Here is a 27567-nt window from a genome sequence, read left to right as displayed (position 1 = left end):
ATGCATCCAAAAGTTCTGCAGTCACTGCTCATCATCTCAAACCTGCATGACAATGCAATCCTACTAGTCAGTGCTTGTTTCTCGGGCCCAGAACCAGCAATCCACCTTCTCCAGCTGTTCTGTGAACACCACCACCAACCTTGAATTGTTTCTTTCTATGTCCCAAACCAATCCAGCCTTCAAGGAATCGTCATGTTCCTCATGCCTCAGAATCAGGCACCCCATGCTGGCAATGCTCATGACGACTGTGCAGAGCTCTGCAAGCTCCATGCTTCTCTCAGAGGGTGGACAGCAAGGAAGAACATGCACAGGTTTGCGGGGATTTTGAAAAGAGGCATGAAATACTATGGGACGCAGATGAAATTATGGGATGGAGAACACTGCATTATGGGAAGTTGACCCATGCTCCCAGTCACCCCTGCACAATTCATTTCAGCCTCATGAAGCACTGCAAAAGCTTCCCAAAACCCCACACTGTGCTGGATGGTGGTGAGTTGCGCAATGAAATACCTATCCACAGTGCACTGGAATGTGCATCGATACAAGCATTCCTGTGAGCAGCACACCACCCACACAAGAAGCATAGCACGCACAAGCAATGAAATAACTGCGGCAGCATAATTTTGTAGTGTAAACATGCCCTAAGTTCCAAGCAGCTTTCACAGGTAAAGGGGATGCACAAGTGTCATTTAAGGTAAGTTGGGTTTGTGGCAAATTTCCGGCACTACTATGATCGGTCCTGCGCTTTCTCTTCTTGTGCGGGTGTTCAGGGTGCCTGATCTGGGGTATTAACTGTTCCACTAGTATCCCAGAGAAGGGGAGTGGAGAAGGAGGGACCTGGGCCCGCCCTGTACTCTGGGTCCCAGCCCAGGGCCCCTAGGGATAGTGGCAAACCACTTGAACTAGCAGCTACTTCCCTCTCCAGCCCTTCATGCATTTATGTGGTCTGGTCTGAGCCGGAGCCATGCATGCCAGACCACATAAATGCAGGCCGCCATGTGGCCCAACAAGTGCAGGCATGTGTGAGCAGTGGTAAGAGGGTGACTTACATGCACAAGATGAGGTCCACCATGGCTTGGAACTGAGCCTCATGGAGGAAGGCTCTGGCCTGAGAAGAGTCAAGGACCACGCCAATGAACTCTATGTGTTGTACCAGAATTAAGGTCAACTTTTTCTTGTTTATTAACAGCCCCAGGTCACAACAGGTGCAACACCTGTCACACATGATCCTGGGACCAACTCTTTATTAGCCAGTCATCGAGGTATGGGTAAATTTGAACACCCCAGCATCTCAGGTAAGCAGCCACTTCTGCTATGCACTTCGTGAACACTCTTGGGGCAAGAGACCGAATAGCAATGCCATGAATTGGAAATGGCGCTGGCCCAGCATAAAACAAAGGACATGGCTGTGCCCTGGGAAAATGGAAATATAGAAATGTGTGTCCTTCAGGTCAAGGGCAGCATACCAGTCTCCCGGATCTAGGGAGGGGATGTTGGAGGCCAGGGAGACCATGCAAAACTTCAACTTTTTGAGAGACTTGTTGAGACAAGGCAGGTCCAAAATGGGTCTGAAGCCCCCTTTTGCTTTCGGGATTAGGAAATAGCGGGATTAGAACCCTTTTCCTTTCATAGAATCATAGTCCCTGGAAAAATCATGGAGCAGGTCCTCAAGGAATCAATTCTGAAGCACTTAGAGGAGAGGAAAGTGATCAGGAACAGTCAGCATGGATTTACCAAGGGCAAGTCATGCCTGACTAACCTAATTGCCTTCTATGAGGAGATAACTGGGTCTGTGGATGAGAGGAAAGCAGTGGATGTGTTATTCCTTGACTTTAGCAAAGCTTTTGATATGGTCTCCCACAGTATTTTTGCCAGCAAGTTAAAGAACTATGGGCTGGATGAATGGATTATAAGGTGGATAGAAAGCTGGCTAGATCATCAGGCTCAACAAGTAGCGATTGACGGCTCCATGTCTAGTTGGCAGCCGGTTTCAAGTGGAGTGCCCCAAGGGTCGGTCCTGGGGCCGGTTTTCTTCACTATCTTCATTAATGATCTGGAGGATGGCCTGGACCGCACTCTCAGCAAGTTTGCAGATGACACTAAACTGGGAGGAGTGGTAGATACACTGGAGGGTAGGGATAGGATACAGGGGGACCTAGACAAATTAGAGGATTGGGCCAAAAGAAACCTGATGAAGTTCAACAAGGACAAGTGCAGAGTCCTGCACTTAGGATGGAAGAATCCCATTACTGTTACAAACTAGGGACCGTGTGGCTAGGCAGCAGTTCTGCAGAAAAGGACCTACGGGTTACAATGGATGAGAAGCTGGATATGAGTCAACAGCGTGCCCTTGTTGCCAAAAAGGCTAACGGCATTTTGGGCTGTATAAGTAGGGGCATTGCCAGCAGATCGAGGGATGTGATCATTCCCCTCTATTCGACATCAGTGAGGCCTCATCTGGAGTATTGTGTCCAGTTTTGTGCCCCTCACTACAAGAAGGATGTGGAAAAATTGGAAAGAGTCCAGTGGAGGGCAAAAAAAATGATTAGGGGGCTGAAGCACATGACCTATGAGGAGAGGTTGAGGGAACTGGGATTGTTTAGTCTGCAGAAGAGAAGAATGAGGGGGGATTTTAATAGTTGCTTTCAACTACCTGAAAGGGGTTTCCAAAGAGGATGGATCTAGACTGTTCTCAGTGGTACCTGATGACAGAACAAGGAGTAATGGTCTCAAGTTGCAGTGGGGGAGGTTTAGGTTGGATATTAGGAAAAACTTTTTCACTAGGAGGGTGGTGAAGCACTGGAATGGGTTACCTAGGGAGGTGGTGGAATCTCCTTCCTTAAAAACCTTTAAGGTCAGGCTTGATAAAGCCCTAGCTGGGATGATTTAGTTGAGGATTAGTCCTGATTTGAGCAGGGGGTTGGACTAGATGACCTCCTGAGGTCCCTTCCGACCCTGATATTCTATTATACCAAATTTAGCCCGGTCAAGTTTCCAGAAAGTGACTAGGTCATTTTGGGATCCTCAGTTTTGGGGGCTCAATATTAGACACATTAAAGGAGCCAGATTTTCTAAAGCTTGAGAGCTCATCACTTTCTGAAAATCAGGCCATTTTAGGGTGTTTCAGGTTGATCACACAAAAAACTGAGGCACATAAAATTACTAATCATTTTTTTAAATCTTGGCCCTTGTTCCTTTCAGAATCTATCTGCAAGAGGTTACCGTGCATGTTTACTCTTCAGAAACTTCAAAGCTGGTATGTTTTGTGTTATTTGTTCATTTAGAATAGTATCTCTATTTCAGTCAAACTGTATAAAAATATGTACCGAGTAGGTAAAACACCCCACAAGAATGCATGTATCAAGTTTATGCAGTATTTTAGCCCAATATATTAAAAACTGACTAGTGATAGTAGATGCCCAAAGTGTAATGTAGCCAAATTTTCAAAAAGTGCTCGTGCTAGACCTCAGAAAATCAGGACCTTTTAAGATGTCTCAAGTTGGTGCCCAAAAATCAAAGCATCCAAAACTACTAGTTATTTCAGAAATCCTTGGCCTTAAATTTCTTTTCATAAGGTTTTATCTTGAGAAATAAAATGCAACAGAAAAGGAAAAAAAAAAAAGTGTGAACAGAATTAAGCAGTGGTTCTAAACCAGGGGTTCGTGTACTCCTGGGGGTACGCAGAGGTCTTCCATGGGGTACAGCAACTCACCTAGATATTTGCCTAGTTTTACAACAGGCTATTTAAAAAGAACTAGTGAAGTCAGTACAAACTAAAATTTTATACAGACAATGGTTTGTTTATACTCCTCTATATACTATACCCTGAAATGTAAAGTACAATATTTATATTCCAATTGATTTATTTTATAATTATATGGTAAAAATAAGAAAGTAAGCAATTTTTCAGCAATAGTGTGCTGTGACACTTGTGTATTTTTATGTCTGATTTTGAAAGCAAGTAGATTTTAAGTGAGGTGAAACTTGGAGGTACGCAAGACACAGATTCCTGAATGGGGTACAGTAGTCTGGAAAGGTTGAGAGCCACTGCTATAAAGTATTACATTCTTACTCTCAATGGCTAAACCATTTAAGTTCATAATTTAAAAACATATATATGATGCAACAATTTAACTGAAGCATTGCTATCTGATTAGTGTACAGCAATGTGCCCTCTAAAATATATTTAAATTTTCAAGCATTCTTCTCATTTAACAGATATAAAGATAGGAACATTTCAGTAGAAAGCAATTATTTTGTAGAATTTAAACAAAAAAAAGTCTATAGTGAAGTCAGGGTCACATAATTACACAGTCCAGGTCAGTCTCAGATGTGTTAATGCAGGTGAATTTCCACTTAATAAAACATGCCCAAAGCGCATCAAAATCCCCTATTCATTTTCCTATCCAATCACTAAAACCCAGTGAAATCTTAAGCAATTAATATATTATCAGAATTATTTGTGCTAAAATCAGCAACGGTTTTCAGCCCAGGAAATAGCAGCCCATTTACCATATGCAGAACTTGAGAAAAAAAAGTTGATATAATATATTCATGTTAGAAAAACCTACTTCATTTCTATAACCGTGTAATATAATTTATTATCCATTAATTCCATAAAATCATAATCTATTACAACAAGACTCCTATCAATTGTTATTTTTACATAACAAGATGGCCGTGTCAAACACTGATGACATTCTGTTAGTCACCCCAAAATGCAGAATCACAGTTAAGCATAGTAACACAAAACCACCATCCTGAAGTACTTACCAGTCCAATAAACTGTACAAAACAATGACAGCATCAAAAAGGAGGATATAAGGTGGCATAGAGTAACTAACTGAAAGTAAAAAACAGCTCAAACAATTGACATTAGAATTCATTCAAAGAAAATTGAATTTCTTGCCATGAACTGCAGATTGCTAGTGTTTTTTTAGTAATTAGGAAATAATATATGATTGATAAACTACTTATTGTTATACACTGGAATTCAGAACATTATGAACATTACTTTTTCATTGTAATAAGAGTTTTAGGAGTGTAAATCACCATACTTATGTAATTTGAAATTTAAGATCAAGTTAGCCATAACCTATACTATGAACAGAAAGAATTATTAAAACGTTAAAATATTACCTTGATTTCTCTTTGTTCAACAGATTTTTCCCATATTTGTTGATCATATGCCCCAATCTAAAAAGAGAACAAAAATATCTAAATTAAATTATATTTAATGAAATATTATGCAACAAAAAAGACAAAATCGGTCTTCACAGAGGTAAGGTACAGCACGAACACAAACAATAGACCATAGTTTCCTTGGAGACACTTATTTACAGAGAAACCTACATTTTCCCTGCTTCCTCCCATATTTCATTTCCTATTATGATATAAAGGGCTCGTAATATCGATATCTGTGCTCCAACGAGGGGAGTAGTGCTGAAATCGGTACTGCCATTTCGAATTAGGGTTAGTGTGGCCACAATTCCATGATATTGGCCTCTAGGACCTATCCCACAGTACACCATTGTGACCACTCTGGACAATGATCTGAACACAGATGCACTGGCCAGGTAGACAGGAAAAGCCCCACAAACTTTTGAATTTCTTTTCCTGTTTGCCCAGCGTGGAGCGCCGATCAGCACAGGTGACCATGCAGTCCCAGAATCAAAAAAGAGCTCCAGCATGGACCGTATGGGAGATACTGAATCTGATCTCTGTATGGGGAGACGAATCTGTTCTATCAGAACTCCGTTCCAATAGATGAAATGCCAAAACATTTGAAAAAAATCTCCAAGGCTATGATGGACAGAGGCCACAACAGGGACTCACCACAGTGCTGAAACTTAAGGAGCTGAGACAAGCGTACCAGAAAGCCAAAGAATGAAATGGACGCTCAAGGAGGGAAGGGCGACTGACGACTGTAGCTATCCCACAGTTCCCTCACTCTTCAAAAACCATTTGAATTCTTGGCTGAGTTCCCAAAGCCTGAAGGGTCAAAAAACATTGTCGCGGGTGGTTCAGGGTGTATGTTGTTGCCCCCCGCCTCCGTGAAAGCAATGAGAAAAAAATCCTCTCTCGCCTTTTTTCAATGTCACCGTATGTCTACTGGATGCTGCTAGCAGACGCGGTGCTGCAGCGCTATACAGCAACATCCCCTTCCTTTCCCTTGCCTTATGGACAGCAGACAGTACAGTATGACTGATATCCGTCATTGTCGTCCCGTGAGTGCTCCTGGCTGGCCTCGGTGAGGGTGCCTGGGCAAAAATGGGAATGACTCCCGGTCATTCCCTCCTTTAAGCTTTGTCTAATGGAGATCCAGTCCTGCCTGGAATATCATAGCAGCTGGAGGCTGCCCTCCCCTCCCCACTTTGATCTCTGCTTGCAGAGGCAATAAAGTCAGTGTTGTTTCAAATTCATGCATTCTTTATCACACAAATGGGGGGATAACTGCCACGGTAGCCCAGGAGGGGTGGGGGAGAAGGGAAGCAAGGGGTGGGGTTGTTGCAGGGGCACCCCCTAGAATGGCATGCAGCTCATCATTTCTGCAGGATGTCTAGGGCTCTGACCCAGAGCGGCCGTTTGCCTCTCTGGTTCTTTAGTAGGCTTGCCTGATATTCTAGACAGGACTGACTCTCCCTTTAGACAAAACTGAAAGAAGGGAATGACCTGGGGAGTCATTCCCATTTTTGTCCATGCGCCCCCGGCCGACCTCACCGAGGCTGGCCAGGAGCACCCATGACAGCAGCAGACGGTACAGTCTGGCTGGTAACCGTCTTTGCTAACTTGCAAAAGGCAAGGGGATGCTGCTGTGTAGCGCTGCAGTATCGCGTCTGTTAGCAACATCCAGTAGACATACGGTGACAGTAAAAAAAGGCTGAATGGGCTCCATGGTTGTCGTGCTATAGCATCTGCCCAGGCAATCCAGGGAAAAGGGCGCGAAATGATTGTCTGCCATTGCTTTCACGGAGGGAGGATTGAGTGATGATATTTACCCAGAATCACCCGTGACACTGGTTTTGCCCCATCATGCATTCAGATCTCAACCCAGAATTCCAATGGGCGGGGGAGACTGCGGGAACTATGGGATAGCTATGGGCTAGCTACCCACAGTGCAACACTCTGGAAATCGACGCTAGCCTCAGTGCATGGATGCACACTGCTGAATTAATGTGCTTAGTGTGGCCATGTGCACTCAACTTTATACAATCTGTTTCCAAAAAATCAGAATAATCACGTAGTGTAGACATGCCCCAAGATAGGGAAGAGCATCTTCACAGGCTGGCTGGCTAACCTAGTGAGGAGGGCTTTAAACTAGGTTCACCAGGGGATGGTGACCTAAGCCCAGAGGTAAGTGAGGAAGTGGGATACCAGGAGGAAATACAAGGAGGGTGCAGCAGGGGAAGCTTGCTGATCCATAGTGAGAAAGTAAGGCAATCGGCTAGTTAACTTAGGTGCCTATACACGAACGGTCTCAAGTTGCAGTGGGGGAGGCCTAGGATGGATATTAGGAAACACTATTTCCCTAGGAGGGTGGTGAAGCACTTGAACGGGTTACCTAGGGAGGTGGTGGAATCTCCATTCTTAGAGGTTTTTACGGCCCGGCTTGACAAAGCCCTGGCTGGGATGATTTAGTTGGGGCTGTTCCTGCTTTGAGCAGGGGGTTGGACTAGATGATCTCCTGAGGTCTCTTCCAGCCCTCATCTTCTATGATTCTATGATACTTTAGTCAGGAATTTTGGATGCAGACATATGTATACCTTTTCCTTATTTAAAAAACTGCATTAAGGAGAGTCAGCTACCAAAGCTTGTAATTCTGTCACTCTTCTCATGGAGGTAACAGCTACCAAAAAATACTACTTTCATAGAGAGATGCAGTAAAGAGCAAGACACCCTTCATTCAAAGGGTGGAACCATCACCTGAGTTAGATCCCATTCCTCCCTTGGACTCCATGGTGCTATGACATGAGGATTTAAAGTGACCAGACCCTGTCCAGATCTGATTGACACAGGATTAGAAAATACCAAACAGCCCACAGTTGCTTTCCCCCACAGGTGGAAAGCAGAAATAGCTGCCAGATGAACTCTGATGGACCAAATCGATAAGCCTTGTTGTTTTCGGTGGAACAAATCATCCAAAACATGGTATAGATGCCAGTACTGGTGAAACATCCTTTTGCTTTTACCAGAAGGATAATTATTTCCACTTCAACTTAGTAGGTGACTTTCTGGTATTCATGAGGATGTTTTGCACATTCCCCGAACATCGCCTCCTGAGACATTAACCATGGAGTATTCAGGCCATCGGATGTAGCAAGAAGCTGTGGCCTTGGGAGTTCAGATTGGCTTCTGAAGGTAGTATCAAAGGAGCCTCAGCAAACAGGCTCACCAGACTGGTGAACAAATGCTGGTGAGACCACACTGGTGCTATGGAGATCATGCGAACATGATCCTGCTTGACCTTGAGCAACATCTGGGGAGGTACAGGAGGAGTGGTAGGCAAACAGTGGTTTCTCTTTCCAAGACAGTAGGAAAGAGTCTGGTCAAAGATCCTTGACTAAGACCTCCCTGGAACAAAAAAATCTGGCATATTCTGTTGAGACAAAGTAGCCAACATGTCTAGACACGCACCGACTCCCAGATTTGAAAAAATGAATCATACTATATCCAAGCTTAGAGACCAGTCAAAATTCTCGCTGAATGTTCTGCTCAGGAAATCCCCAGAGCTGTACTGAACACCAGGAAGGTGGGAGGCTTTGAGATGTATTGTTCTGGTGATAACAAAACTCACTTCTAAACAATGTATCACTTCTAAAGATGTATCATTTCTAAACAATGACTATCTGATCTCGCCACTCTCTGCCTGTTCAAGTATAAAATTGTTACAGTGTTGTCCATGAGGACTTGTGGGGCCTCTCCCTTGATAGGAGGAGAAAAGCCAGATGAATAGCTCACAACTCATATGTTTTTGAGGAGAGCCCAAATCTTGAGGAGACCATAGATGCCGAGTCCATAGATTTCCTAGGTGAGCTCCCCAACCCAGAGAATCATAGGGTTACTAGGAACCACAAGGGCCATCCAGTCCAACCTTCCAAGATGTAGGGCCTGTTGTGTCCAAACCACCCAAGACAGATGGCTATCCAAACTCCTTTTGAAAACCTCCTCCAGTGAAAAAGCTTCTACAACCTCCCGAGGTTCCATTGTCCTACTGTTCTTACAGTTAGGAAGTTTTTCCTGAGATTTAATCTAAACCTGCTACACTGTAGTTTGAACCCATTACCTCCTGTCCTACCCTCTGTGGCAAGAGAGAACAACTTTTCTCCATCTTTTTTTTGGCAGCCTTTCAAGTATCTGAAAACTGCTAACATATCCCGCCTTAATCCCCGCTTTTCCAAACTAAACATACCCAGTTCCTTCATGCTTTGCTCATATGGCTTGTATTCCATCCCTCTGATCATCTTTATCACTCACCTCTGAATCCTATCACTCACCTCTATATTCTTTCTATGCATGGGTGACCAAAACGGGACACAGCACTCGGGGCCGCCTCCAGGCATCAGCTGAGCAAACTCATGCTTAGGGCGGCAGATTCTACGGGATGACATTCTGCCCAATCCTAGGGTAGCATAGCAGGTTGTTTTGGTTTTTTTTGGTTCCCTGATCCGGCCACCCTGTAGGGGGTGGAGGAGGGGAGCGCCCTGCAGCAAACTTAGCAGGGCAGCCTGCGTCCTTCCCTCCCAGCCAACCGGAGTGGCGCAGAGCCCTCCCGGCAGGCGGTGGTTGGGGCCGTGGGGCGAGCGCCCTGCTGAAGCTCTGGCCGTGCCCCTTCTCTCTCTCCTCCCCTGTCCCCCCTCCCATTAGACCAGGGGTGCACTCCACTGCACCCTGGCTGCCGCCACCCTGTAGGGTTTTTTTGTTTTGTTTTTTTCCCCTGCTTTGCCGGCTGCACTGTTTTCTCCCCCCCACCCCGCTTTGCCACTCCAGGCACGCCGTTTTTTTGTTTGGTTCCCCCCCCCGCTTTGCCGCTCCATGTTATTTTTTTTTCCCTCTACTTTGCCACTCTGGCCGTGCCGCAGGTTTTTTTTGTTTGTTTGTTTTTCCCTGCTTTGCTGCTCCAGCCGTGCGCCCCCTCCCTTTTTTTTTTTTTTTTTTTTTGCGCTTGGGGCAGAAAAAAAAGCCAGAGCTGGCCCTGGCAGCACTAACCAGCATCGAATAGAGCGGAGTTGCACGCTATACCTCTGTTAATGCAACCTAAAATTACATTTGCTTTTTTTGCGACCGCATCATATTGTTGACTCATGTTCAGGCTGTTATCCACCACAAATCCCAGATCCTTCTCAGCAGTGCTGCTGCCAACCCAGTTTTTCCCCATTCTGTATTTGCCCATTTGGTTTTTCTTCTCCAAGTATAGCATCTTATATTTGTCTTTGATGAATTTCATTTTGGTGTCTAGTTCTCCAATTTATCAAGATCCCTCTGAATTTTAGCGCTATCCTCCAAAATATTGGCCATCCCATCCCCAACTTTGTGTTATCTGCAAACTTGATCATTATGCTCTCTATTCCTACAGTTGATACATGATCAGTTCCTGTAAGAGTCTCACCTCAAACAATACCAATAAAATCTTCAGTTCATTTTTTAAATTGATTTGTTTCTACAATTAATCATGTCCTTTGGCCTAACCCTAGGTAATTCTCTGGTATTGGGTTTATTTTGTTCCACAATAACACTTTGTACTTATTAGATAGTATTGTATTTTCCCTGGTAATAGCTGATCTGAGAGTAGAGATGGTTGCTTCCACAGTATAACAAAGCATATTCATTTCAGGACTTTGGCTGAACCTAACTGAACCAGTCCAGTCTGCAAATAGAGTAATAGCGTTTTTATAAACTCAGAAAAATGTTTTGCATTTAAAAAGGTAGCAAAATGTTTCCTTTTCTTTTGATTATCTCTTTCTTTGGTTAATCAACACTTAACAAAACAGAAGCAACTATACTTTTCAGCTACTTCAATTTGACTACACCACCATTAGTTGTGAGTACTATATATGGTTGTATACTGAAATATTAACAAGCATATAAATTATGCTAGCTTGTTACTATGTTTATAATTCTAATTCTATGATGATTGCAGAAGCCTGGAAAAAGCTTAACATACCTGCCTCTTCAGTACAGAGTCCAAATCATAATTATACAATTCCTCCTAAGAAAGGCTTTATTATAATGATATCCACTAGGTCTGGTACTTCTACATTTATATGAACATCTAATTGAGGCAACGTCCCACCTGTCAGTAATGATTTGAGACATTCTTTTTGTACCTAAATTAAATGGCTGAGTATATATTGATTAGTTTCTTTAATTATAAATCTGAATCTACTGGTGTCAGCTTGAATTTTCTCATGTACTCTTTCTTATATACCCTTTTCTGGCCAGAAATGATATACTTCGTTATTAATATTGCTGTAAATTAGTAGCTCTTGACTGAAACTTAGCCTAAAGGATTTGAAACCAAAAAATGATGCTGCTTTGATTTGTACTGAGTTCCTTTGTATTCAGTTCATTTTTTGAGACTTTTAAGTGTAGTATCTTTTGCAAAATGAAAAAAATGGAAAGGCCGCCTCTTCTTTCTTTGATGTGTTGGTCTTCCACACCTTAAGGTTAAATTTATAAGGTTTATTTATACATGTTCAGGTATGCACACTTAGTTCTTCCAGGACCCATATAAAAATACTTTGAGTATTCTTCTGACCTCTCAGTGTCCCAGCAAATAGACGGTAAACGAGCTACTGGCTAAAATGTAAATTTCCCTTTCACAATCAAGAGGTTATTTTCAGTTACAGAAATAAATAGCGATTTTGTCTTGTAACAATGTTTCAATAAAGCTCCATTCAGGTTTGATTGATTGCTTTAGTAATACAATCTCAATTATTTTGTTATTTATAGAATATTAAGTTATTCTGAATGCCTTTTCTCTTTAACTTAATTGTTCATGGTCAAAGCTTAAGTAGATCATAATTGATAACCATAAAAAAAACCTGCTGGACAGAAAACAAGCCACCGAGTATTCCCTAGGAACACTACTATATGTGGAAGTAATATAAAATCTGACTCTTCAAGTGACTGCACATCCATTGCACTTCAGGTGTTTTGGGTGCCAAGTGCATCAGAGTCAGATTTTTTCCTTAGTGGTAACAGTTGGGGAAAAGTGGGGACACATGCTGGTTAGGCCTCAACTGGAGTGCTGTGTCCAATTTTGGTCACCCATGTGTAGAAAGAATATAGAGAACTTGGAAAGGATTCAGAGGTGAGTGATAAAGATGATCAGAGGGATGGATTTCTAGAACCTCAGAGGCTAATACTGGCCTAAACTCAGAAGAATCTACATTTATACTGCTTGGTCTCACATAGAAGCTGACAATCATATGCATGTCCCCAAACATGGAGATAATCAGAATCCACCAAGCTGTTAATTGCCAGATTAAATTAATGGAAGGATAACCAAAAAACCCATAACAGTTTTGAAAAGTAAATAACTTTTTAGGAGAGAGTTTATTTGCCTTTTAGTGTTGAAGCATATAGGGGTCAACATTTTCAAGTTCTTCTCCAGAACCATCAGGATTAAAACCATTTTTTTTATTATAATTTTTAAACGAAAGTGGAGATTCTCGAGTACACTATTTCCAGCAGCTGGGGACTTTAAGAAAAAAAAATCAGAAAACTTAAACTAAAAATCTTAATAATAGGCAACCACTATATCCCTCATGATTTGGAAGATACTCTTTTAAACAAATGACTGTAAATAGATGAAATATTGTCTTCCTGAGTCTGCAGGCAGCCTGAAACAATAGTCCTGCAAAGAATGAACTGCTCCCCTCATCTCAATGGAATAGGAGCTCTGAAAACACAATGATAATATTTCTGTGTATAAGATCCAGAGGTCCACAATCAGAGTGTGCATATGTCTCTGAAGACAGATCAGAGGGGAGGACTGTAGCCATTTGTGTCTTCTTAACATTACGCAGAAGCCAGTGCTCAACAACCAACAGGAAGTGGGGAAACTAAGGCAAAATTGTTGTAGAGGATATTTTAAACCCTTAACTTCTAGAATAGAGGCTCTGGTCATACACGTCCCCAACTTTAATTACTAAACCAGAGCTCTATGGCTCTTGAGCAAAGGCAAATAATGCCATACAGTGAGGATCTGCAGAGGAAGTTTTACTGAAGGGATAGAAAGTACTGGTATTTGGGAAAAAAATTGAAAAAACACTGAGTTTCATTCCAATCTCTCTCAATTGGCATTTCCATTTTTATGCCTTGTTAATTTTTTGGTGCTTTTTAAAAAATGTTAGCAGAGGTATTTCCTACAATGCTAAGTATGGATGTTAACCATCATCATTTAGATTTGACATCCCTCTCCCCTGCTATCCCTTGCAAATCACTCTAAACCAGCGGTTCCCAAACTGTGGGTCAGGACCGCAAAGTGGGTCCGACCCCATTTTAATGGGGTCACCAGGGCTAGCGTAGAATTGCTGGGGCCTGGGGCTGAAGCCAGAGCCCTACCATCCAGGGCCAAAGCCAAAGGGCTTCAGCCCTTGGCGGCGGGCTCATGTTACAAGCCCCCTTGCCTGGGGCTGAAGCCCCCCACCCACAGCAGTGGGGCTCAGGCTTCCCTGCAGTGGGGCTCAGGCTTCGGTCCCCCCTCTGGTGTTGTGTAGTAATTTTTGTGGTCAGAAAGGGGTCACAGTGCAATGAAGTTTGAGAACCCCTGCAGTAAAAACAATACATGCTTCCCTTTCAAACCAAGTTTGTGGGAGAATAAGAGACAATTAGCCAGTACAAAGAATAATGAAGTGGGGGGGGGAAGCAATGGAGTGGGAGGTGCGGTCAAGGCAGGACAGGTGGCGTGGGGGGTTGGGGGAAAAGGGTGGAGGGGGGACAGGGCAGAGCACTCCCCAGGAACTGAGGAAGTCAGCGCCTATGCTCGCACTCCTACCTATTCCAGCCTCAGCCCCTATAACACACTTAAATCCCCATTTCCCTCCCATACTCCAATCCTAGCATTTCTAACACTATGGGTCCTTCAAATAATCCCCATCCAGGACAGTCACACATGGGAAACAGAATAAGCCTTATGTTTACAGAAGAGTGACTATTGCATATACACCTCTACCCTGATAGAATGCTGTCCTCGGGAGCCAAAAAAAATCTTACTGCGTTATAGGTGAAACCACATTATATCAAACTTGCTTTGATCCGCCAGAGCATGCAGCCCTGCGCCGCCGCCACCCCCCCTACCCCGGAGCGCTGTTTTACCGTGTTCTATCCGAATTTGTGTTATATCGGGGGAGATGTGTATGTACATAGATGAACAGGTAATACTTTAATCTAATCATACAAATGAAGGTCTGGAAGGGACCTTAAGAAATCATCTAGTTTCCCCACCACCACCTCCCACAGGGAGGTAGATACTTAGACCATCCCTGACAGGTGTTTGTCAAATCTGTTCTTAAAAATCTCCAATGACAGGGATTCCCTGGGTAACCTGTTTGAATGTTTAACTACTCTTATTGTTAGAAGACTTTTTCTTGATAGCCAACCTAAATTTCCCTTGCTGTAAACTAAGCAACTTCTTGTTCTAGCCTTCTTGTCCCTATCAGATCCATGGCCCATTTTGGTTAATTTCATGGTCATCGAATTTTAAAAATCATAAATGTCACTGTTTCAGATATTTAAATCTGAAATTTCACGTAATTGTAAACATGGGGTTCCCGACCCAAAATAAAGTCATGGGGGGGAAGGGTCACAAGGCTATTGTAGGAGAGTCGCGGTATTGCCACTCTTACTTCTGTGCTGCTGCCTTCAGAGCTGGGCAGCTAGAGGGCAGCCACTGGCCAAGCGCCCAGTTCTGAGGGCAGCATTGTGTCCAGCAGCAGCGCATAAGTCAGGGTGGCAATACCATACATGCCACCATCACTTCTGCGCTGCTGATGGCAGCAGCGCTGTCTTCCGAGATAGACTCTCAAGACAGCAGCCATGGAGCTTCCTGCAGCTGTGGGAGGTTCCCAGAGATGGGTCTGACCCAGCCTGAGAGCGGCCCCATGCAGAGGAAGAGACAGTCCCGTCCCTCCCCAGACAGTCCGAGACTAGCAGCTGGAGCCTAGGGCACCATAGGCGTGCTAGCTCCAGGCCCAGCATTTGAGAGTTAGCAAGGGGGTTGGGCTGGCTGTGTGACCATGACGCCCCCCCCCCGACAGAGACCTGGGTGGTCGCTGACTCACAAAATTGGCCCTGCCTCCCCCAAATGTAATGACCCCTCCCCCTCATACCATGCCACCCTCACTTATGCACTGCTGCTGGTGGCAGCACTGCCTTCAGAGCTCGGCTCCCAGCCAGCAGCCTCCACTCTTCAGCTACCCTACTCAGTGAAATTTGGTCTTCCCCATGAAATCTGGCTATTGTAGGGGAGATCAGATTTCACAGGCTGTGACATGTTTTTCTCAGCCATGATTTTGGTAGGGCCTTAACTATAACCATTAGATCCTTTCAACATCAGTGGTTGCAAGTTTGTTACTGACTCACTGGCAGTTCAGGTCCATTCTAGTTCAACAATAGCAATGCACCAGTTAATCCCACCAATATGACATTTCTTACTATATCTATATTTAAACTGTCTGCAAGATATTGGTGAAGTATTTGACAAGAGCACAAAATCCTGATTTTAAAGCTAAGCATCATAGAAATTTAATGGAGTTCAGTTTCCAAAATATTTGTTTTCCTAGTCCAAAATAGACATGAATAGGATAATTCATCAATAAAGCTTTTACTTTAATCATTAATTATTTTTTTTTAAACATATTGAGCATATGAAATCTAGGGACCTGTACTGTGGCCATCAGAGATCTATCTTCACCCTATCACACCAGCAAGAGAGCACAGTTGCCAGCTTTCATGCTGTAAGCATCCCGCCTTTCACAATAAACCAAAAAACAAGTGAATCCCTTTTCAAAACAAGGCCAAAAAAAAGCCAATCCCTAAGAACCCCAACACTCTACGTGACTAGATCCCCCCAGCGTGCAGTCTGGGACTGTGTTGGGCCCACTGTGCACCCCTGACTCTCCCTCCCACCCTTGCCCCTGCTTGGCAGGAGCCGATATTAAAAAAAAAAAAAAAAGCAACAAGCTACAAGCCAAAAACTGGCCAACAAGCAATTCACCAGCCAATTAAGCCAAAAACAAGCCCAATTTCTGCATTTTTTTCCCAGGTTTGGTGTGTCTGCAAGAGAGTTTTCCAAACACTGCACATGTGTGTGATTGATGGTTTCCTGGAATGCAGCATGACTGCAATAATTTTATTCAATAGCCCTCTCTTTTCAGGTTTACGTTTTCAGCATAATTCTCTTTTTTGGCCTAGTGGTTGAGTCTTCATGGCAAATTCAGCCTTAGCCCTTAAAGTGCTGAAGGCGGAAACTAAACAGCAGAACTCCTTTCTTTAATCCATTCAAGAAAAATCCAAAAGGAAGATCTGAAGGTGCTATTTGAACACCAGAAGAAAACTTCATCCAAATTACATTAAGAATTAATTATGATAGAGGGAGCAGTCCTGTGGAAGATATGGTATAGAATCATGTAGTAAGTCTTCCACAAAAAGGGGAAGAGTCAAGGCTGAACAGGCAATCTTAACCTTGTCATTTCCCAACTTCTTAGTGCTTCAATTTTCAAATGCAACATTTTTAGACTTTTTGTAGCAAATTCCCTATGGTTTGGGTAAAAAAATTCCATCATATTTCAATATTTGCTGAGTACTTCAGGCTCCCTAGATACCACGGTTATAGGGACCATATAATCAGGGGTGGCTCTAGAAATTTGGCCGCCCCAAGCACGGCGGCACGCCGCAGGGGACACGCTGGCGGTTGCCGGTCCCGCGGCTACGGGGAACCTCTTCCAGACGTGCCTGCAGAGGGTCCGCCGGAGCCGCAGGACCAGCGGACCTTCCGCAGTCATGCCTGCGGGAGGTCCACCGGAGCCACGGGACCAGCGGACCTTCCGCAGTCATGCCTGCAGGAGGTCCACCGGAGCTGCTGGTCCCGCGGCTCCAGTGGACCTCCCGCAGGCATGACTGCGGAAGGTTCGTCGGAGCCGCCTGCCGCCCTCCCGGCAAAATGCCGCCCCAAGCATGCGCTTGGCGCACTGTGGTCTGGAGCCGGCCCTGCATATAATTACAAAGAGATATGATACTCTAGTTGCACGCAATGTGCAGTACAATCAGGCAGAATTCTTGACTCCTTCCACGATCTAGAGAAATGCTGGACTCCAGAGGTATGCTTCTGTTTCTGTGCACCTTCATTAGATAAACAAAGATGCAATACTCCCTATGAACTTTCCTAAGATGCCTATGCATTATTATTATTTGTACTGCAGTACCAGCCAAAGACCCCAATCAAAGTTACAGCCAAACTGAGCAAACACGCACTGAAGTCATGGTCCAAAGATCTTACAAACTAACGTGCTGCCCCAAGATCTTACAAACTAATGTGCTGTATCCACAGCACTTCCAGCTCTGACTGTTTGGAGAGTTACAAATGAATCAGCCTAGCCAACTGCTTCTTCACTATGTCTCTTAGTAGCTCCACATTGAGGAATGCTGACAGGGAGAGGCACAGAGTTCTTTCTCGTGACCCCCCCTTATTGACTCCTAAGCTTGGGGCCTAGGTGACTTCAACTGTTATCAAAGTTTCAGCTATCACTTTTATATTAATGATTTTTAATTCCCTCAACTTCTCTCTGGTCACATAGGTGCTGGAATTAGGGGTGCTGCCGCACCCACTGGCTTGAAGTGGTTTCCATTATATACAGGTTTACAGTTTGGTTCAATGGCTCTCAGCACCCCCACTATATAAACTGTCCAAACACCCCTGTCTGGTCAATCTTTCATCCATGTCTGTCTCATTATTCACCTTGGATTTTTGAATGCCATCTCAAATTCACATAAAAACTTATTTTTTTTCCTCCAAAAAGCTTTTTCCTCAACTTTCCCTCACCATCACATTTAGCCCTGTCAAAGAGGCTCAATCTTCATTTTTGTCTCCTATCATTCACTTCACATACAATCAGACTTTTGTCAAAACCAAACAGTATACTTCTAAAAAAATAAAGTATGTTTGAATGAGGACACAGTGGACCAAAACTTAAAGTTAAGAGTTGCACTAGTTTAAATGAGAAGAATATGACTTAGATCTTTAACAAAATTAAAGTTACAAATAATACCTATCAGTTAACTGACAGTAAATATATTGATACTCTAAAAATATATATATATTTTTGCTAGTTTATGCACTCAGTGCCTTACAAGTGATTCACAAAACAATGTACTTTACTAAGCAATGAGTATGATTTACACAGGGACACTAAGAAACTGCCAAGCTACTGAAGGGTAAAGAATAAAAAAACATTTCTTGGCTACTATTCAAAATTTCTAACCACTAATCCACTTGAGCAACTGGATAGCTACATTTTTCCTCAAGAACATAAACTTTAAAATATGTCTAAGATCACTCAGCCTAGAAGCTGAGGGACACATGGAGCCAGGTAGAGACCCCCTGACAGCCCCGCCAACCCTCCCCTGCCCCAGCATCAGAGGGAGTCCCAGGCAGCACCCAGTGTCCTCCCAACACCAGTGGGGGTCCCGGGCCACCTCCCCCAGTACTCACGGCATCCCCAGTGCACCTCCACCCCCTGCCCCCGCCCAGCCCAAGTTTTAATTAGGGGTATATAGTAAAAGTCATGGACAGGCCATGGGCAGTGATTTTTTGTTTACTGCCCATGATCTGTCCATGACTTACTAAAAATACCCATGACTACAACATAGTCTTAACTGTAAGTGATTGTTTATAAGTTCCCAGACAAAATCATTCACAGAATATATTTTACATAGTTTTACTCCATTTTAATTGATATATGGATGGTGCCTCTAATACAGCTCAAAGAATGCTACTATTTGATTTAAAAAAAAATCAGTACTTTTTATAGCAATTGATACAAAATAAGTTCTCTTTGATCAGTGTATCAATTGAGTTATTTCAAAGACAGCTAATCTGTCATTCAAGTAATGCTTCGTGCTAGCTGTGTTTGCATTGTAAATTATTTCTTCCCAGCATCTTATTTGTAAATAGACAGAATAAATAAGCCATATGTGCGCCAAGACTGAATTTGAGCTTTGTGAAGGACATTGATATTCACTTTAAGCTAACATAGTAATGGTATCAACATGTAGTCCAATACTCACAATGCCTTGTTATTCTAACAGAATCAATTAATATTTCAGGAGTCATTTATAATTTATGTGCAGGGTAGACTACCATTCTTCAAGATTATATTCCTGAGAATACATACTTGCTCTTTCATTATATATAATGTTCTAAAGGTTTAGCACAAAAAAAGTTAATTCATAATGAAAAAAAGAACCCAATCATACTAAATTTTTCTGCTTAGAAATTCTGAATGAAAATGATGCAACATCATATTTAGTACCAGAATTCTAAAAGATACTAAATACAATCCCAAGAGCAAATTCTTTTTAAAATTAGTTTCTATGGACCTTCTGCTCCAGAAATAAAGAATAAAACCGAATGTTTTATTATGAGTGCCTAGTATAACTGTATTTACTAACATCTTTCAGAAGTTATTTTATTCTTTCCTCAGTGATCTACAGGGCAGGGGTAGTAGCTGTGTACTTTGTAGTACCACAGACTTTGCTGTAGTTTCTTTCTGTTCACTATGAATAAGTCTCTCTCTGTTTGGAGACAGGCAGAGCTTTAGGTATGGACTGTGTGAAAGGAGACAAGAGAGTGGAGGTAGGGAAATGGAGCACAGGTGCAGGAAAAAGAAGTGGTCATACTGAGGATGGGAAGAATGCTCCAGTGATTAGGATGCTAGCCTAAGAATTGAGAAACCTGGGTTAAACTCCCTGCATTGCCACAAAACTTTGTGTAACCTTAGCAAGCCACTTAGCCTCTGTCTCTCAGCTCCCCATCTGAAAAACAGGTACTGTGTAATACTTTCCCTACCTCACAGGGATACTGTGAGGATAAATACAATACAGATTGTGAAGAACTGAGGTCTACTGCTTTAAAATACTTCATAAAAAAAGGTAAAGGTAACAACACTACATTAGGTGATACTGGGAAGTGCAGTAGTGACTTCAATTTTTCACCATTCAAGTATTATGGAGATATGGAAGTAGACCGTACAAATTGCCCACCACATTGTTCAGGGCTTCTAACCTTTCAGCTTCCTGATGTGAGTCCTGACTCCTTGTACTCTAACAGTTTAACCCTCTCTTCTTAGTCATTGGTGGTTTTCACCTTATGTAGTAACTGAGGTTCTTTGAGATGTGTGTCCACTTTAGGTGCTCATGCACCACCTGCTCGTAATTGGAGATTTGTGGTAACTGCCCGGTTGGGTCATACATGCATGGTCCCCATTTTGAGCTGCTTCAGGTGGTTTTCTGGTGCTGTGTGACCATTCTCCACCACCACCACCACCCCATTTCCTTCTCTACTGCAGAACACTTAGAGTGAAACTCCAAAGTACAGGGAAGGGAGGGTGGGTAGTGGAGCACTCACAGAGGGGGTGGGGGTCTCAAACAAAAACAAAAAACAAAAAAACACAGTTCCTGCACAAGGTGCACTCTTCTTTGAGTGATGTCCTGGTGGGTGCTCCACTTTAGGTGACTTCAGAGCAATGCCCTGCAGTGAAGGGAAGGGGCTTCGGCATTGAAGTCGTGGCAGATAATATGGTGAGTCCCAATAGCGCATTGGATATTGAATACTGTTCTAGTGTATAGTGTTGTGTAAATGTGTGGGCTGATGCCCACATTTCTGCTCTACAAATGTCTATAATGGGAACATTGTTGAGAAATGTTATGGAAGCCGATAAAACACTGGTGGCATGAGTACGAATGTCTGTAGGGGGTTGTACATCATATCTGTGATAACACAGTTTGATGCAATCTGAAATTCATTTGAAAAGCCTCCGTTTAGATATGGTGTCCCCTTTGGATCGTTCAGTTATTGAGACGAATAATTTCAGAGACTTGCCAAATGACTTTGTTCTGTCTGTGTAAATTGCTGATGCCCTGCGTACGTCCAGGGTATGGAGTGTTAACTCCTGTCTAACCCTGTGGGGTTTTGGATAAAATGTCAGTAGATGGATGGGTTGGTTGATTGAGGTGGAATGATGAGGCAACCTTAGGCAAAAACTTGGGATGCAGCCTAGGGAAACTCTCTCTTTGAAAAAGATTGTGTGGTGGTGGGTCTGCAATGAGAACTCCCAGCAGTCCGACCTATCTGACGGATGGAATAGCTACAAAAAGCAGTACTTTCATCAAAAGGTGAAGGAGAGAGCATGCTGCCATCAGTTCAAATGTGGGGGGCGGGATGTGAGGACTCGAAGGATTAAGTTGAGATCCCATGCTGGGATAGGATTTCGCACTTCACGGTAAATATTGTTGAGGCCTTTGAAGAACTGCTTGGTGAGTGGGAAGGTGAAAAAAAAAATCTACTTTGTGGTGGAACTCTATGATCGCTCAGATGGGCCTCTCCAGGAGCTCAATCAAGGTACGATTTTTTTAAGTTCTAATATTAGAGGTAAGGGGGCTGAGATTGAGAATCTTTCTGCTGGCACCAGGTATTGAACCGCTTCCATTTGTGTAGGTATGTGTGGCAGGTGGTTGTTCTGTGGCTATTTAATAAAATGTTTTATATTTCCTTCAAGCACGTAATTTTGGATCCTTAGAGCAATCACGCTTTGAGACTGAGTATTTCCAGGTCCAGGGGAAGGATTTGATGTGCCTCCTGGGACAGGAGAAGAGGAAAAAGGTGGAAATGTGCGTGGTGGACACACCACCATCTTGAGAAGGTAAGGGAACCAGGTTTGCCGAGGCCATGTCGGGCTATATCAGGATTACTTTGGACTTTTCCAGCCTGATCTTGTAAAGAATCCACGCTAGGAGGCGGGGTGGGAGGAAAGGTGTATAGGAGTGGAGCGTCTCATTTAATAAGAAAGGCATCGCCTAAGGAGTGAAGACTCAGCCTTGGTATTTGGCATTTTGTGCAGTTGCAAACCCCCAATGCCTGAATACATTGTGGAGCACACGTGTATTCAACTCCTACTCATGGCCCTGAGAGAAGTTCCTGCTTAACGTATCTGCTGTGGTATTTTGGCATGCAGATAAGTATGATGCTGTGATGTCAATATTGTGTGCGATGCATCAGTGCCAGAAGCACATGGTCTCTATGCATAGAGAGTGTGAGCATGCTCCCCCTTATCTGTTTATGTAAAACATGCATGCCACCTTGTCTGTGAGGACTTGTATGGTCTTGTCTTTTTTGATGGGGAAGAAGTGGGAGCAAGCATTGTGAACAGCTCATAGTTCTAAAAGATTTATGTGAAGAAGGGATTCTGCTGGGAACCAACCGCCCGGGATAGAATGTGAGTTTAGACGTACTCCCCAACCTAAAAGTGATGTGTGTCGTGATGGTCATCATTGGGGGATTCTGTACAAAAAGACCATCCCCATGCAGACGTTGTCTGGCTGGGTCCACCAGAGTATGGAGTTTTTTATCTTGTTTGGCATTGTGAGACATTTGTTGATATTGTGCCTGTGCGGGACATCTCGCATGTAGTCTCACATGCTTGACAACGAAAGTCGTGGCAGCCATAGGGTCCAATAGTTGCAAGCAAGTCCTGGTGGATACTTGAGGACTGTTTCATGCCATGGTAATCAGATTGGTTAAGATCAGAAATCATTGCCATGGTAGAGAGGCCATCACCTCAGGAGAACTGAGGGAGGCTCCTATTAATTCTAGTTCTTGCACTGGTGTTAGCATTGATTTTTGTGCATTTACTCTTGTAAAGAGAGCTACCATCTGTTTGGTGGCCTCTAACGCTGCTTGTCATGTTGAGGCTTTCAGTAAGCATTCGTCCAAGTACAGGAATATCTGATTCTTTTTTTGTGGAGGTAAGCAGCCAAAATTGCAAGGACCTTCGAGAATACTCAAGGAGCAGTGGATAGACTGGAAGTCAGGACATTGTACTGGAAGTGATCCAGTCCAAGAGCGGATCGGAGAAACCTTTGACATAAGTGAATTGTTATATGAAAATACGCATCCTGGAGGTCAAGGGCTGAGAAACAGCCCCCTCTTTCTAGCTCTAATGTGATCATCCTTAAGCGTTGGGTCTTCACGAACTTGTTGAGTTGTCTTAGATCATGAATGGGTCTCTCCACCTTCCTGTTTTTTTCTGTGTGAAGAAATAATGTAAGCAAAAGCCCTTCCCTCTGTTTTGTGTTGGTATAGGTTATACTGCTCCTATGGGCTACCTCTTGATGCAGCAGATGTTTGTGAGAGGAGTCTCTGAAGAGGAATGGGGAAAGAGGGTGGGTACGGGGGTTGGAGATAAAAGGGATAGAATACCCAGCCTCAATAATTTCTAGAACCCATCTGTCTGTTATAATAGTTTGCCAGATTGGGTAACTCCAAATGGTTGGGAGATGGTTTCAGCGCTGAAAGATATGGGGGGGGGGTATCTCGGACCCTCGAGCAAGGCTCAGATTTGCTGCCTGGATATTGATGGTTGAGACAGTAGTCAGAGGACTAGGCTGTCATCTCCTCGAGGGTCTCGGTTTCCACTCATGATGCTTGTATTGTCTGTGCTGTTGTGTATGGGGAGTGGGCTGGTACCTCTATGGGACATAATAATTTCTTTGTCTTTTCTTGGTCCTAGGTATATAAATGCCCAGGAGCCTCAATGTCGCCCTCAAGTCCTTGAGCATATGGAGGGACTTGTCTGTTGTGGCTGCGGAGAATCTGGGACCTTCAAACAGCAAATCTCTGACCGTCAACTGCACCTCTTTGGGGAAATCCAGAGAGATGGAGTCAAGACACCCTTCTCCATCACCACTGTGGTGGCTACAGACCTTGCTGCTGTGTCCACAGAGTCTAGAGTAGCCTGTAGGGCTGTCCTGGTTATAAGTTGTTCCTCTGATATCTGAGACAGGTACTGAAATTCTGCAGGTGAGGCAGTGATTAAAACCCAGGAAGCTGGGCATGGCCCTTAGGGGAGCATTTCCTTCCCCCACAAGGGGAGAACTAATACTCTTCTTTAATGCTTCAACAGAAACCCAAACTCCTAGTGAGGGATTTTTTTTTAAGGGAAAGAAAATAACAGGGATTTAAAAAAAAAAAAGACTAACTATATCTACTAAACCTAGAACTAGTGAGAAAACTATGCTATTAAGACTAAGCACAGAGGCACTGCTAGATGCTCCGACTCGAGCCAAAGGAGGCAGAGAAGGAATTGAGGGGGGTTGATTGTATAGTGCCAGATAACTGCCTGAAGCACCACGAGATAGGGACCATGCATATACAACCAACCAGCACTGCTACCACAAATCTCCAATTACAAGAGCAGGGGTGCACAAACACCTAAAGTGGAGCACCCACAGAGACATCACTAAGTAGTAGTGCTGGGATCCTCCCACCCCACTGTCCCCCACATAGGGGAACAAAACAAAGCAATTTAAAACATAACTTTTATACACGCATGTGTTCCCTCGTTTAGAATCCATATAGAGACCATCGCTCAAAGAACAACTTTGCCTTAAACAAACATTTTTAAAACTTTTTAATGGTGGTGCTCAAGTTACCAACTAGTGAATTGTTTGTTTTTTGGTGAGAACACTAACAGTGTTACATTTTTTGAGGGATTTCACAGAACTAGAATTTCACTGAGGTTTACCTCCCTATAGCATCTCTGAAGTAGACAATTACCATTATGAAAATAATGAAATATTTAAAATGATCAATAGTGGAAAAGTACCTTTCAAAGTGCAATAATTCATGTTACTAGAGTGTTTACAATAAACATTCACAGATATCTATGATCTAAGCATTGGCAGAGGAAAAATATGAATCAGTCAACCTTATTCATTACACTGTTTGATGTTTACTCTTTTCTAGTATCAGAGAGGCAAGGTGGGTGAGGTAATATCTTTTATTGGACCAACTTCTGTTGGGGAAAGACACAAACTTTCAAGCTACACAGAGCTATTCTTCAGGTCTTTCCTAGCATGTTTATTATACAAATCATGAAACTTACATTTTAGGTCTGATCTATTCATTACAAAGGAAAATTATACCTATAAGAATAGGCAACAGTTTCCAGTCCTCTCTTTCTTGACCAGTGAGTTAGTACCGGTATGAATGCATCCACTTGGCCTCACTAGCACTATTTCCCTTTCTAATGACACACCTTAGGATATGTCTACACTACCTACCAGATTGGCAATAAGGGATCGATCCCCAAACACGCTCCCCATTGACTCCGGAACTCCACCGCTGCGAGAGGCGGAAGCGGAGTCAACAGGGGAGTGGTGGCCATCGATCCTGCGCCGCGAGGACTCGAAGTAAGTCAATCTAAGGTATGTAGACTTCAGCTATGCTATTCTCATAGCTGAAGTTGCATATCTTTAGATCGATCCCTGCCCCAGTGTAGACCAGGCCTTAGATTTTGGTATTTCAGCTGCCCACATTTCTCAGGCCTATTCTGGCAGCATCAGAAGACTACAAGAAAGCCACGGTTGGAGAGAGACTCTATTCTTTGCTCTGCCATTAAACTATAGAACATATTCTTTAGAACATAATTTAGAGTTTTTATTTTGATCTTTAACTTGACTTTAAATTATACGTTAAATGTTCCAAGATATCAAAACTAATGTCCCCTTAACACTCTTTCTCTTTGCGTTATGTCTGAGGGTAACATAGCAGCCCCAAAGTCAGAAATACTTCAGAGATTATGCCAGAAAAAGTGCTGCAGCAGTATTCTTAAAACTGATTCCGATACTCTCCTGGTGCTAAAATTTTAATTGTTCCAACAGAACAAAGCTATCTGTTACTGAAAGAGCAGCTGGTACCAGCTCAGTATCCGATCTTGTCAGTACACAGGAAACCCCTAGATCCAACAAGTTCTTCAGAAGGCAAAAATCAGCCTTGGCACTGATGATGTTTGGCACCAGAAGGACTGCTTCTTTGAGTTGATGTAATTTTAGTACTCATTGAAGTCTTTATACAGTGTAGTCACAAACCCAATCCATTTGGCACAGACTTCTTTGGTGCCAGGGCCACCCATGACTTGGCTGACTGATGCCAAAAATGGAGTGGAGGAGCTTTGTATACAATTCCCTTAAGCATAACAAAATTATGCTATTTGCTTTCCTTTTATCTTGCCAAGTTCTGGACAAATTTGGCACTGATGCACAATATACTACAAATTTAAAACAAAAAAAATTAAAAATGCATGTAAATATAATCCTAATTATACCATAATCTATGCAAACTTTACCTTTTGCTAATAAATCTACTATTAACAACTTGAAAGAGCATTGTGACATAGGTAGGGCCCAAAATGTGTTGCTATCCTTCCCCTAAATGTCATTCAATACCCTGTGTTTCAAGTGTACATTCTTGAAATTTCTAGACATTTGATATTCTTCATAACACATTCACTTTAAAAAACAGCAAAAAAGGGAGATTTAAAACTAATGAAGTTTTAAAAGAGTTTTCCTGATCCTCAAAAGATGCATCAGTCAGTCAATATCAAGAGCTGGATTCTTCCAGTTTCAGAATGGAACAGAAGGGGTCACTGGCATGAAAGGATTCTGATTAAACTATTTAGAAAGAAGATATTTATATACAAAAATCCCACTAATATAAAGTTAAGGTCAAGCACTCAGAAGCTATGAAACTGAAAAAAATTAAAGTTTGCCCTCACAGTACTTCCTATGTTGTCAACTCTAACCATTTTATCAGGAGTCCGATTATACTGAGTGTTTTTCTTAAGTCAGTCTTCATTTTTACAAAGTAAGTTTCTAGCTCATGTGGCTATTCACAAAGAAGGGTCAAATTTTCAAGCATAAGGGTAGCCTAAAGTTTTAAAAACTAGAAGGCAAATAAAGAACTTGAGATTTAAAAATAAATAAATAATTTTGAGGTCTGAATCACAATTTTTGAATGTTTGGGTTGACAATACCATAACGGCCATATTGCACACCATGTATGTTTTACTATATATACTAATAATAAAGTAAGGCTCCAAACTTGCAAATGAGTACTTGGGAACCTCTGTATTCATGTGAAGCTACACTGACTCAAAGTTAATTGACATGCAGTCAGATGCAGAATCAAGGCCCAATTCATGACGATCGTTAATTGACTAAGATCTACTTTTTCCAGGAAAGAGGAACACAAATATTAGATACAGTATGCACGTTAACATTTCCAGATAAACCTTAACTTTAAGAATTTATGACTGAATGCTGATCTTGTAATCTTAACACTACATTAATGTTACATTCTTGCATTTAAATTCCCCAGGCATTTAAGAACAAAGACAATCTAGAGATAATCTGCTGAGCATCTTGTAAATTCCTTGCACAGTGCCAATTCAACTTCCTCACCTAAAAAGATCAACTTGAAAATTATGCCTGTCTAAAATTTTTGTATCTATT

General features: G+C 42.7%; 1 protein-coding gene across 4 annotated transcripts in view; it reads right to left on the bottom strand.

Annotated features, from left to right (window-relative positions):
* PHTF2 (putative homeodomain transcription factor 2) overlaps positions 1 to 27567 on the bottom strand; it is a 174070-nt gene that overhangs the window by 103957 nt on the left and 42546 nt on the right. For all 4 annotated transcript variants that reach the window (XM_039517872.1, XM_039517871.1, XM_039517865.1 and 1 more), the window contains exon 3: positions 5140 to 5196. In XM_039517872.1, coding sequence (XP_039373806.1) covers positions 5140 to 5196 — 57 coding nt within the window. The remainder of the gene's footprint in view (positions 1 to 5139; positions 5197 to 27567) is intronic.

The sequence above is a fragment of the Mauremys reevesii genome, linkage group 1, assembly GCF_016161935.1.
Source record: "Mauremys reevesii isolate NIE-2019 linkage group 1, ASM1616193v1, whole genome shotgun sequence".
NCBI classification, from domain to species: Eukaryota; Metazoa; Chordata; order Testudines; family Geoemydidae; genus Mauremys; species Mauremys reevesii.
This window is presented reverse-complemented; position numbering and strand designations above follow the sequence as displayed.